General features: G+C 38.6%; 1 protein-coding gene across 1 annotated transcript in view; it reads left to right on the forward strand.

Moving 5' to 3' along the window:
* LOC147692409 (olfactomedin-4-like) overlaps positions 1 to 14,405 on the forward strand; it is a 182,507-nt gene that overhangs the window by 75,770 nt on the left and 92,332 nt on the right. Inside the window, exon 4 of the mRNA XM_086939526.1 lies at positions 3,602 to 3,749. Within this exon, the coding sequence (XP_086795652.1) occupies positions 3,602 to 3,749 (148 nt within the window). The remainder of the gene's footprint in view (positions 1 to 3,601; positions 3,750 to 14,405) is intronic.

Below are 14,405 nucleotides of genomic sequence, written 5' to 3' on the forward strand. Positions count from 1 at the left end.
TATGATGTATCAGAAAGCTGTCAGATCGTCGGATGCCATTTTTAATTTTGCAGCTGCAATTGGCAAAACACTCTTAAACTGGATAAAATCCATTAATACCAGTAAGTGCAATTTTGTTTCCTCTAATGGTGCTGTTGATTGGGGGCCTCATAGATGGTAAGCTGCATCAAATAGAAGAAAAAACAGTTTTGCAAGAGACTTTAGGGCCCAACCCACGGTACTGGTCATTTTTTGCCACAATGAGCGGGTACTACACTATCTTGAAAATTTTCATTCATGTGGCACCTCTTCTTTTGTGGGTCTTAATCTGGACTAGTAAAGCTACTAATTCAAGATTGTTTAAGTCAGAATGGCATATCACCTGTATGAGCCATATGTCCATGGCTTAAATAGGTGAAAACTGTCTGTGGCGAAATTGGTGCTGTAAAGTGTTTGATAGTCCTTTTGGTATAAGAAAGGCAAAGACATATATGGGCAGATTTACAAGCCCCTTGCAGCACTTTTGCGCCACCGTTGCGTCACTTTTTGTGACTCGGCGTCAGTGTAAACAATGCGCCACTTGCAGCCCATTTACAACGAGACGCATCTAGGGAGATGTGTCATCTTGTAAAGCCCTGTGCCATATTATACCTGGGTCTGGTATAACATAGGCAGGGTGGGTGTTCCCACGCAGGAAAGCCTCATATAAGTGATGCAGTGAAATCTACAAGATTTCACTGCGCCACTTCTAGGACGCCACTGCGTCAAAACACCCCACCCCAGGTTGGGGGGTTGTAAAATGCGGGATATGGACCATTACAGGTAAGTACCAAAAAAAAAAAAAAACAATTTCGTTGCCCACACTGCATCGCCAAATGTGATGCAGCGTGGGCAACAATTTTTTTTTTTTCGGTACTTACCTGTAATGGTCAATATCCCGCATTTTACAACCCCCCACCCTGACCCTCCCCTGCCTGACGTCACCGCCCCGGTATAACGCCCTGCACGGGCCAGGCCTGCTCCCCAGTGCTTGCGACACAACTCCAGCAATGCGTGACTTTTGCGACAACATATGCGTTAGAATTTCTGACACATCTGTCAATCCTTGCGCCATGGTGCACAGCATTGTAAATACGGCACATCCATGGTGGAGCAAGGGTTTCGCATGGAGGCGCAAATAAACTGACGCATCTTTACAGATTCCTCAGCTTCTTGTAAATCTGCTCCTAAGTATCAAGAAGTAATTTTCTTATCGTAGTTCACTACTGAGAGAAGAATTTGAAACTAATAAATCTTCAGTATGATCCTATTAGCTTTGTAAGCACTATGCACTGCTAAAGTATTATCTTGATTTAGTTTTCAATGTTTATGAACACAAGTTAATTATGAGGGTGGCCTACTCATATACCTGCCTTTTTAAATTTACAAATGTGTTCCTCACCTGTGACTATTTATTGTATGGGCTAGTTTCATAAAGTATGATTGTTTGAGATATGATTGATAATATTAGGACTTTACTCTATAAGGTCATTCTTTTTAAGCATGTTTATAGTTGTATTTCTAATATGTTTGTGTTTTTATTGGTTTTTGTTGTTATTATCGCATTATATTGCCGAATAAAGCTGTAAAACTATAATTTGAGAATGTAGGGGGTACCTAGCTTTGCCTGTGTATCCATTCTATAGTTCTTCCTTCTGGACCCACTCTGTGTTAGTGCCCATTACATTTAATCATGGTGCTCATTAAATGTAATCAAGGTGGCCAAATAGTGTGGACGATTGTGTGTATTAGAAATTCTAGCAGCCAGAACTATCCAGTGCTATCTTCAGCTCAGGAAATGTATTAGGAGCCGATGCAGCGGAAATCAGAGAGAAGCATGGAACGCTTTTTTTGTGCATTAGATCCTGACAGTGTGTCACCACGGGCACAAGAGCCCTGAGAACAAGTGTGTATATGTGTTAAGCAAGGAGCCTTCACTTAACAGTCACATCACAAAAATGTTCTGAAGTTTTTCCACAATGACACAGCAATGCAAAAAGTTGCCTGCATTATTCTAAAGATTGTAAGATCTGACTCATTATGGTTCTACGGCATCTTTCCTATTTTACTGTAAAAAGTAGAATTAATCATTGTATTTTAAAATAGAAGTTATATAGGTAACGGATTCTAAAGATGGCACATTACGTGACGAAGGTGACTGTTCTATGACCCTTTTGCAAATCAACCTGCTGTGTCATAGCCTAATATGGGATCTGCGCCATGAGTCACCTCTGGTTTAAAGTCTTAGGTTGTCATTTACAGCTGAGGAGGAAATCGGGCATCTGCCTGAAATTGGTGTAGGGCCTGTCCTCCCAGCCCTCGATTCCACCAGCTTCACTTAGAGAAAGGAAAGGGCTATGCTTCCAAGTACTAAGTGACAGACAGATTTGCCATCAAACACTCCCCCTAGGGCTGGTCCACCAACTGACCGGGTGTTGGAAGGCCCACTATATGACCTACTCATTCCATGTCAGCAGTGTTTTTTCTTGTCCAGGACTGTTGTGCAGGAAATTATCAATGTGTTCCATGAGCTAGGTCAAATTTACAGCACATCAGATGAAATCATTTTATATTTACTGATCCAAAACTCATCTTTTGGATGTTTGTCTTTGGAAAATGTAAACAAAAATGACAAATGGTCTGTCACACATCACTCGGAGACAGATTAGCAGGTGTCACTGTAAGCCCGTTGTAGAAATTGTCAACATGTTAATGGCAGGCTGGAGGGGTCAATAAGGTGCCATGAACCAGTTAGAACAGCATTGATGTTTAGATTTAAGAAACGTAAGTTAGTTGAGTAACAGGGGTACTGAACAGAGGTTAATGTTTAAAATGATGACAAATAGACAGATAGCAAGAATTGAATAAAGGTGCGCTTAAAAAGTTAACAGTGTTGTACAATATGAGTGCACGTAGCATGATAATTGTAACTGTTGATGATGGATTTTTTTGCATTATAGATACCCCTGAAGAAGGGTTTTTCCCGAAATGCATTGGGCGATTTCCAATAAAGTGTGACATGTGGAAACATCCATCATTCCTGTGCCCATTTGAATAATACTGAAGTGAAATGAAAATGAGTAAAATGAATTGAAGAAAACAAAGGATTAAAGAGGATGAATTATAATAGATAAAATTGTGGAATAAGTGAAAAGTTTTATGAATGTAATTCATTGGATTTGTTTTGAGATTGGCTGTGCAGCTTGATGAGGATCGTAATGTGGTGCCCGCGTGTTCTCACTGTCACACACCACGACATGTTGTGCCAGCTGGAATAGTCAGTTATCACCAAAAGTGCTCCTATCATGTCAGCAAAAGCACTTTTGGTGAACTATAATGACTTGAGGTCTAATTTACCTTCTGGATGGTGGAAGGAACTATTGGTAAAAGTGGAGTGTATCACTACTGTGACAGTGCTCAAATCGGATTTGTTTTTAAGATACAGCTGTGTCTGTAGAGTTTATTACTAGATCTTAAATAAACCATCTACGTGAACTATGTTCCTCTCTTTGCTACTTCAGGCTCTATTACTTTCTCCTCATAATTTTCTTTAATGTCTCCCTATCTCCTGGGACCTTGACAGATTCGCAACATTTCACTTATTGTCAATCAGCTGGAAACATATGACAAAAATAATGTTCTGGCTGTGCGGCGGGAGATTGTGGCCCTTCGGAAACGTTTGGAAGACTGTGAGAAGAACCAGACAAAGCCCATCCCACCGCCAACCTACGGTCAGTACTCGTTTTCCCGACTGACAGTGACCCTTTTATCTATAATATTTGTTGTATTTCAACCCATTTTCGAAAATAGGAAAGTGCTGAGATTATTGGATCTTGTGTTGAATACATTTGAAAAGAGATTGGAAAGGTAGAACTTTATCTCTAAATGATCAAAAGACTAAAAACAGATTCACCAAGTATTTTGCTAACTTGGGGCCTGATGTATCAATATCAGCAATAGCAATTACCTAATTACAATTTTCAGCAAATTGCAATTATGTAATCTCTATTCCTAATTCATGAAATTCATAGAGTTTCATTCAGCAATTCCTAGTGGGTCTCCAAGTGATCTACCTCATGAATATTAATGAGGTTGGTCTCAATTTGAAACCCATTAGGTGTCACTAAAATCACAGGTATAGGGGCCTGCTGGGGTCAGCAGACCACCATGTCTGTGATTGCTTTTAAATAAAGCAATCAGTTTTTTTTTAAATGCAGCCCATTGACCTTAAAGATGGGTTTAATTTAAAAAAAAAATTTAAGAGTAGGCAGTGGCCAATGGGACCAATGCCTGCTCTTAAAAAACGTTTCTATGAACATACTCAAAGAGGAAGGTGGTCCCTTCGCATTTGCAAATCGGTTACCACCTACTTAAAGTAGGTGGAAAAATGCAAATATTTAGCAACCGCATTTCGGTCGCTAAACATTCTTACATACCTCTGTGATTTGGTATTAGGAAGGCACACTCAAAACACATCACTTCCTAATATCAAATTGGCATGTCTTGTCAATTCCAAACTGTGACTCAGTAACATGTTACCAAATCGCAATTTGGAAACGATACATACCAAACATGCTTGTTTTTGGCAGCAAACAGACCGATTTTGAGATTCGGGCCATTTACAACCAGAAAACTGCTTGATACATCCGGTCCTAGAATTCAACTTAGGTGAAATAAATGCATCTGTGAGACCAAAATCCCAACCTTGAGTCACTTAATTAATATTAGTGGAACTTTCAGCTTCTTTTTTGTAAGTTTAAAGTTTATTGAGAAAGGAAATCATAATACAAATAGAAAGAAATATCATGTAGGAGAAATCACAATGAAAAAATAAGTTGTACATTATACAGCAGATTACAATCCATATCTAATAAAAGAATAAAAAGAAGGGGGAGGAGAGAGATGGAAAGAGAAGGAGTGGGAATATCATTTATAATAGTATAAGTGAATCTTACTTCTAAATTACAACAAGAACCTTGGCAAGAATACTATAAAACATAAACATTGAAATAAAATAATAGAAAGGGAAAAAGGAGTAATATCATAAAATATTCCTTTGGAATATAAGATAAGGAGACAACAGGAAATTTATGGAGGATTCTTAACTTCATCCGGAGTGTTAATTTTAGTAGAAGAGGCTGAGGCTAAATCCGTAAGGTAGGAGGATAGAGGAAGCCATAAAGGATATCTTTTAATGTGTAGTGAGAGGGGGTAACATTGCTTGTATCTAATCTATGATGAAAACAAACAGCATTCCACCAGGCTCTAAAAGAAACTTTATCTGCTTGTTTCCAAATAGAAGTTATTAAGTGTAGGGCTATCGCTAATTACAGGTCGATTATTGAGGGAATTGGAGTTGGGTGTGGCCAAGAGGGTGATAAGGAGCCTGAAAAAATATTGGAAGTGGAAAAAGGGATCTGGATATTATACATTTTATTAATTTGGGATCAGACTAAAAGCCAGAAACCAGAGAGGAAGGGACAATCAAAAAGCATATTTTTCAAATCCGCTGAGGTGTTTTTACACGACCAACAGATTGGGGAAAGGTCTGCGGAAAAAGAGGCTAATTTCATTGGAGTGAAAAGAAGGCGTATGTAAATAAAATACAGGGTCTGGGATGTATTAGCTGCTCTTGATGTTTTATGAATTGTTAACCATAATTTGTCCAAAAAAGGAATAGACCAACATTCCCCAAGATCCTTTTCCCAGGCCAATTCAGACTTTCCCTTAGGCCTATCAGAAGAGAAAAACAGGTGTTTGTATAGAGAAGAGGCCGATGTATGAATAGATAGTAGAGGAAAAAGATTAGAAGATTTAGCAGGAATATTGGGGCTAGGAGGTAAAGAAAGAAGGTATTATAGAAGAGAAGGAAGAAGTGCATCATATTGAGATTTGTAAGAAGAGGGTAAAGAAAAATGTAATCGAAGGTCTGAGAAAGAGAGGAGAAGGGAATTAGATACCAATTGCGAAATCCAGAGAAAACCTTTGAGTCTCCACTTTTTCCAATAGATGGTACGACCCTTGATACGCAATAGATGATTATGCCAAATAGGTTGACAATCTAATGAAGCAAAGGCAGGATAGGAGGACGGAAGAAGAGGTATTAATATTGTACGTGTATGAGAGATCCCTTGAGGGCGAAAGGAAGAAATATTGTTAGTAAAAGCTAGAGATTCACGAAAATGGAAGGGGGCTATAAAGTGTTTCTCTATATTCAACCAAAAAGGAGGATAGACACATTATTCCTGATCAAGCCAGCGAGAGGATTGCCTCAGAGAAAAAGCATGATGATATGATTTGAAGTCAGGAAATTTGAGGCCAGCAGAGGCTTTATCAGCTTTGAGAGCTTTTCGAGGAGACTTATTTTTTCAAAGCAATTTGTTTAATATAGAATCAATTGTCTTAAAATAGAGACCAGGAATGTGAACTGGAATCATAGATAGAAGATAAAGAATAAGCGGAGAGAGCATCTTTATAATTGAATTTAGGCGACCCCACCAGGAGAGAAAAAGTGGATGCCATCGATCAATAGATGCAGACAGAGATTTGGAAAGATTATCATAATTTTCTTTCAAAGTTTCTGGAATAGTGGGAGAAAACCATAAACCTAAGTATTTGATTTTAGAGGTCTTCCAGGAGAAGCCAGAGGAAATAAAATCTTGTTTTAGACAAAGAAAATTTAAAGGGAGAACTTCACACTTATCCGAATTAAAACGATATCCGGACAACTTAGAAAAAATATCAACTTAGGAAAAGCTACAAGAGAAATAGAAGGATTGGAACAGTATAAAAGGATGTCATCAGCATAGACAGATATAATTCTGTCGTCAAGCCGAATTCTCATTAAAAAAGGTTCTAAAGCAATGATAAATAAAAGGGGAGATAAAGGACAGCCTTGACGAACTCCTCTAGAAAGAGAGAAATAGTCAGAGGATTTACCATTAACAAAAATAGAGGCTTTGGGGCCGGAATATAATAAAGAAATGAGAGAAATTAATTTAGCAGGAAAACCAATCAATTTAAGTGCCTGGAACATGAAGTCCCATCCAATCCTATCAAATGCTTTTTCACCATCTAATGCTATAGCAGCAATGGGATAATCAAGGGAAGAGGCCTTACTTAAAATATTAAAGAAAACTCTGGAATTGTCGGAAGATAGACGACCTTTGACAAAGCCGGATTGTTCCGGACCAATAATGTTTGGTAAAACGGGATCAATACGAAGAGCAAGAATTTTTGCAAAAATCTTATAATCTAAATTAACTAAGGAGATCGGACGATAATTTTTACAAAATGAGGGATCCTTATTTTCTTTGGGGATTAAACAAATCACAGCTTCTTGAAAAGAACCTGAAGAGGAACCTTCCTTTACAAAATGTTGATGTAGTGATAAAAGATGAGGGAGTAATAAAGAGGCGAAGTGAGTATAAAATTCAATAGTGAATACTTCAGGACCAGGAGCTTTACCTTTTTTTAATTTAGAAACAGCATGTGTAATTTCAGATAAAGTGATATCCGAGTCTAGTGAGGCAAAGTCTGTGTCGTATGTGGGGGGAGGATGTAATGAGTGAAAGAAAGAGGAAAGGGCAGCAGAAGTTGGACATTGCTCCTGTGTGTACACATTTTTATAAAAAGAGACAAATTCATTTAAAATATCATTATCTTTGATAACAAAACACCAGCAATGTTACGGTTGGATTCAATTTTAGTTCGTTCCCTGACGAATCTTTAAATAATTTGCAAGTAGTTTGCCCATCCTATTCTGGCCTCCGTAATAACGGCACTGCTTTTTAAAAGATAGGAAGATGCAGCTTCCGTAGATGATTTATTAAATGAGATTTTTGTGTCAATGAGATTTTTTAATGAGATTTCAGAATTAAAGCGGTAATAAGAATATTCAAGGTGTTTAATTTTGGCTAATAACTTAGCATTTTTGGCTTAAAAAAATTATTTTTCCGTGAAACAAAACTTATGATAAATCCTCTAGCCGTCGCTTTAAAGGAATACCAAATCATTACAGGAGAAGAATCTGGAGTAGAATAAATAGAAAAGAATTCAGACGCAAAAGAAGTGAATTGGCCTGTGAAGTTGGGATCTGATAATAATGAGTTATTGAAACACCATTTACCAGTATGAGGAGTAAAAGGTAGAGGATCAAAGTCTACAAAAACTGGGGCATGGTCTGATATTAAGAAGTATCCAATTTCGGCATGAGAAAAGAGTTGGGATAAGGGTTTACTGAAGAAAAGATAATCTATTCTAGATTGTGAGTTGTGAGGAGGAGAATAAAAAGTATACTCCTGTAGATCTGGGTTACAGAGTCTCTAAATGTCAGTTAAAGCTTTGTGACGTATAGCAAAGGTGAACTGAGAATGCATCCTGGTATTTGAGAATCCTACAGAGGAGTGTCTATCTAGGATAGGGTCGGGGACCTGATTGCAGTCACCTCCAAAGATAACATAGTCATCAGCAAACATAAGGAGTTTGTCAGAAATCTGATTCCAGAACATATTATCAACACTAATAGGTGCGTAAACGTTAAACAATACCAAGGGTATTTGATCAATAAGTAATTTAACAATTACCCAACGGCCTTCAAGATCATTTTCCTGATGGACTACTGTAAATTTGTGCTTTTTATGACACAATATAAATAAGCCATTTTTCATTCCAAAGGCTGGGGAAGAGAAAACGTGACCAACCCAACCTCTTTTCAGTTTGACTGCCTCAGCATCTGATAAATGGGTTTCTTGAATAAAGGCAATATCAGCATTCAATCTAGCTAAATGGGTTAACACTCGTTGTCTCTTTATAGGGATATGAACTCCCTTAACATTCCAAGTTAAGACTATAAACGAGAATCATGAAATTAAACATGCACAGATATTATAAAAACAATCCTCAAAATAACATCTATGAAATGGAACATATAAACTAGTCATAAGAATGTAAACTGTGGAAGAATCCAGGCTTATATTATGAATAAGAACATGCAGACTTCTTATAAAAACAAATGAAGAGTAACTATAAAAGAAGCTGTGGACAACTAGTATGCAAACAGTATAACATTGCATAATCATATTACCTAAAGAAGAGAAAATAGAGAAGGAAAGAAAGAGATATAGATTCTGGAATAAGTAGAGAAACAAGAAAGGTCAAGCGGTGGAAAGGTAAAAAGAATATTGCAAAAAGAAGAAATAAAGAGGGAGTGGAAGAGGAAAGGAAAGAACAAGGAAAAAGACCACTGAAAAAGAAGGAAACAGAGAACAAAAATGGAAAGCAAGAATAACATTTGATAATGAAGAGAAACATCAAAGAGACATACCACAATAAAACATTGAGACTGGGGGTGGTGGAACTACATGAGGAAAGTAGCACACCGGACCAAAGAAAACACAGGGACGCGTGCAGGGAGAACGACCTCCAAGTGAACATGAAGAAAAGACAATTCAAGGGGTCACAAAACCGCATCTGGAAGAAATCAAAAGAAATGATGTTAACATAACTAATATCACAACATGATAATAATACAATGCAAAAAAGAAAATTCAGAATACAAAATACAAAATACGAAAGGGGGAGAAATACAGAAAGGACAACATGACGTATCATTCCTCTAATATGTAGAGAATTAATTACAGAGTATTTATGGTCGAGGGATTTCCATCGATACATTTGTACATGAGTCCAGAAATTGCTGAAGCATAACCGGATCTTCATAATTCATCGTCTTGTTGTTGTAAGTCACTCTAAAAAGGCATGGGTGGAATAAGCCATATCGAGCATTCAAAGAGCGAAGAGCAGGTCTCATATCCAGAAATGTCTTGCGACGATGTGCAGTACTTTTGGCGTAATCCTGTGCAAAGAAGAAGTTGGAACCATTCCAAGTAATTTTCCCTTTTTGCTTGGCAGCCTAAAGGACCTTGAGTAGATCCGTATATTCCAAAAAGTACAAAATAACACCTCTGGGTTTAACTGTAGAAGTTGAGGAAGTAGAGATGCGAGAGGGTGGACCTAGGCGATGTGCACATTGGATGTTTAAAGTTGGAGAATTTGGAAGACCAAGAAGCGTAGGCAAAAATGATTGAAAAAAGGATATGGAATTTGACCCTTCAAGCCCCTCTGCAAGATCAAAAATGCGTAGGTTATTGCATCTATTTAGATTTTCTAAATTTTCCCCTTGTTGCTTGAGGTTTTGAATCTCTCTGTGCATACTAGGAACTTGATCAGTAAGAACTTGAACTGAGGAAATGTTTTTTTCAAGATGATCAAATTTTTGCTCCGTATGCGACAAATTGACTTCAAGGTTTTGAAGGTGAGCGTTTGTGTCAGCCATGTAGGGTTTGAGTGAACAAATTTCCTCCATGTAGGGTTTGAGAGAACAAATTTCTTCCTGTGGAAGCTCCATAGAAATAGAAGTGGCTGTATTAGTTGGAGAAGGAGGATTCGTTTTCATTCATTACTCTGTAGTGGAGGCAGACGCAGAAGGTAATTTAGAAGTATTTTTTATATTTGAACGAGAGGTATGAGGAGAGGAACTCTTCATAGAAGGAGAGTCATTAGCTGCATCCTCCAAATTCTCTTGAAAAACACTAAAGAGGTTAGCATCCTCTAAAGACATGCTGGCGGCGTTAACTTGTTGAGAGGAGCTTCGATTGTGGCATGGCATCGCCATCGAGAAGGTAAGAGATAAATACAAGTAAACAGCAAGGTTCAAAAGTCAAAGTAAGTATTCTGAGTGCGTGAAATGATGGTGCAGCGATAAACTTTATGAGAAATAATTTCCGCTTATCATAAAGAAACCAACTAAATCAGTGCAGAAGAAGGACTGATCCAAAACTGTAGTGACAGCGTCACAGGACTTCAAAATAGACAGCCTGGCGAAGGAATGAATTTTATAAACAGAGCAAAGCGTAAAAATTCCTTAAAAGCAGTCTTTATCCTTGAAAGCATTTGTGGAAAATACACTGTACATGCACTTTTGTCAAAAAGAAAATGTTGCAGCATGGAAAAAACAGAGAAATGAATATGCTGGTGAGGTAAAACCCACAAGAAAATGGCAGAAGAGAAGAACTCTGGACTGTATAAATGAAAATATTTAGTCAGCAGTAAAAGGTTATTTTGCCCATACTTCACTGAGGGCAAAACAATCCACAAAAATAGTGTTGTGAAGATGTGCAAGACATTTTTATCAAGTAGCATGAGGAAACAGCAGGGAGCGCTTGTGAGCTTGTGAGCTGAGGAGACAAAATGGCAGTCGCGGCTCAGGCGCAATTAGTCCGTGCTGAAGAGACGGAGAAAAGCATAACGTCGCTCACCTCCTTCGACAAAGAAGACACCAACGTGGACTGCAGGTGTTCCGGTTGTAAAATATGTGGCTTTGAAGACCGCGTAGTCGTTGGGAGCACTCGAAAGCCTCCCATCACGACTAAGTTCCTGCGGAGCTCCCGTCCATTTCCTTCGGCACCACCCTCCCAGAACTTTCAGCTTCTAATGGGATTTGCAAATGCCGAAATTCTGAAAGTATGGCGAAACTTCCAAATTCTTAATTTAGAAATGTGATTGATCCAGGGAGGTCCTACCTGCAAGCAAGTCAACACTCACTAGCAAGCTCATATGTTTTTGGTTTATTGACATACCCCTTGGCAGGTGAGAGTGTTTTTATAAACTGGAAAATGGGTAAAATTTTTCCAAGGAGGAGCAGATATAAGTATGCTTTTTGTGTTGTGTTATGTTAAGCTCAGTCATGATAACTCACCCAACAGATTTTCGAGGTGCTCAGCAGAAAGGATAACAAAACATAGCGCTCCTGACAAAACACTTCAGCAGTAGATATTAAAGTTCAGACAGGTTTTAAGCCTCCTTCTGAAAGACAACAAATTGGAAGATTTCTCTGAGTGACAAAGTAAGAGAGTTCTATAGCCTGGCAATCAAAACAAAAGAATGTTTGCCTCCAGTTCTCACTCACTTCAAAAGAGGGAATATCTGAAAATTATCTGATATGATCAAAGGTTCCTCTTGTTGATCTACAAAAATAACCATTTATGCAGAGTCTTTGGAAAATGTAGCAAACACGTTTTTAGGAGTCCTACAGAGGACTTTGAATCAGATTGTATTTCTGATGAGTGGTTAGTCCTGTTGTTTTAAGATAAGGGGTGCCCGCAAACAATAGGTGCGCTCATAACCACTCTGGCTGTGTGTTCTGAATGGTTTCAGATCTGAAAAATCACCTTTCAGCAAGTCCGTGGTAAAGGGAATTTCAGTAGTCAGGTTCATCAAAGTAGAGTAAGCACCAGCTGAGTTCCATCCCTTCAAAGCCAGATATAGTATGAAGTTATGATTATCTTGTGATAAGAGCATCCAAGATCGCAGCTGGAACTTACTGTTGTAAAAGGAGATCAGCATCAATTATTACTCCGAGGATCTTCACTATCTCAGCTGACAATGAGCATGGACCCATCTCCATGGGCAGTTAATTACAACTTCTGCCTTCCCATAGATTATAAAATGTCGGTCCCTGAGTTCAGTTTCACCCAGTAAGAGCATGTGCAGAAAGGCTGCTGATGGATCAGTAGTCTTTCATCAAAAATTGCTGGGTTTCAGCAGGCAGGTATGAAATCAAATCAAAAGGGCCATATGTGGGGGGTCAAAGAGGTCAGATAAACATTAAATTAGTATTGTGTGATTGCAGAGCCCTGGTAGACACACCACAGGTTAGTGAAGTGCAAGAGACTAAAGGCAGCAGGTAGGCACATTGACACTGATCTGATGAAAAAGATTCAAACCACAACCGCACCATTTTCAATGTTCCTCTGTCACATCTTAATATCAATAGGCCATGGTCAGCAGGGTCATTTGCCATTGACAGGCGTAACACAGTCATGATACTGGTGCTTTTAAACTCAGTTGCCACTGGGAGATAATCCATAATGGCCACAGCAGCAGAGTCAGTACTCCAAACTGGTCAGACGTTGAATTGGACATCCTTTTCCTCAAGAATGAATGTTATTGAAGGGTACCATGATTTTCATGACTCTTAGCTATAACTGGCAAGCTAGCTGGGACAATATAAGGGTCTACTAGGCCCACATCCTGCTTTTTCAGTAAGCACAGCATCGCTGCCTCTTTGATCGGATAAGGCACTACACCACTGTTTAAAGAGGCTGTGATGTTATTGCACACTGGGTTGGCCATCCATCAAGTTGTCTGAGTAGGTGCACCCAGCAGGGAGCCATAGAAAAATGTATTTGATTTGAGAGAGAAGATTGGTTTGATTGATTTCTTCAGATAAATCTAGAGAAATGGTTAGAGATGGAGAAATGTTTGAAGGGTTTATCAAAAACATGTTTTGCAGGTATTCTCTACTTTAGAGATGAAGAATGAGGACAGGTTATTACAGAGGTCTTTGCAGGAAATAATAATTGACCTTGTGGCATTTGGATCAAATATCTCAACTAATATTTTCCTTTCAAACATAGGGAGCAAAATAAATCCTTTGAGTGAAGTGCATTTGTTGTGTATACCTTAAAAAAGAGATTATAAACTCATTTTTATAAAGGTTCCTCCTTAACACAGTGAATCTGCTATGCTACTGGCCATCATATTTTTTGTTTTTGAGCACTGCAAATTCTTTAAAATACCAGGGCAATGAATTAGGTCTCTGAATAACAGCCCTTTGGCATTATTTAAAGTAGAGGGAGCCTTGCTAAAAATCAGCGGGCTCCAGTTTTACCAAGTCCACAGGTCTAGGCAGAGGACAGCTACGCTTGCATAAATGAGAATTTCCCACTCTTTCTCATCAGATTGAGCAGTGATATATTCTGAATCAATAAATGATACAGTCTTACTGCATGCAAGCTAGGGTGGACCCCATAACCGTCAGGTGTGTAATGATTTTGGGCTGTCTTTCCACCTGCTGAGTCCGTGAATTCTGCTTACAGAACATCCAGGCATGGTTGCTCAATAACAAAAATGGGCTCTAGGGGATCCAGTGACATTGGATTAACAGTTCCCTGTCTGTCCCCTGTTCGGGTGGAAATATTTTCTCCACCATTCAAGCTAATGAAGGTATGGTTGCCTGTGGTCTAAAGCGCTTCACAATAAAGAGCCCAGGATTCTCTACTGAACCACAGTCCGCTCAACTGCGATTATTTTCTGCTTTTGGGTGTTCCTGAGTTCCTAACTTTACGACTAGGATTTTGTCTCAGTTAAACTTAAGTTTGTTTTAAGTTTAACTTAAGACCAAAACTTAAGTTAAACTGAGACACAATCCTAACTTTAGTACTCCTAAATGCCTTCTGTGGATACCGAAAGTATTAAGGTTAGGAGTTTGTCTCAGATTACTTTTGTGAATTGGACCCTGCTCTCACTCTGATCACACTGGGGGC

Source organism: Lissotriton vulgaris, chromosome 9, assembly GCF_964263255.1.
Source record: "Lissotriton vulgaris chromosome 9, aLisVul1.2, whole genome shotgun sequence".
Classification (NCBI taxonomy): domain Eukaryota; kingdom Metazoa; phylum Chordata; class Amphibia; order Caudata; family Salamandridae; genus Lissotriton; species Lissotriton vulgaris.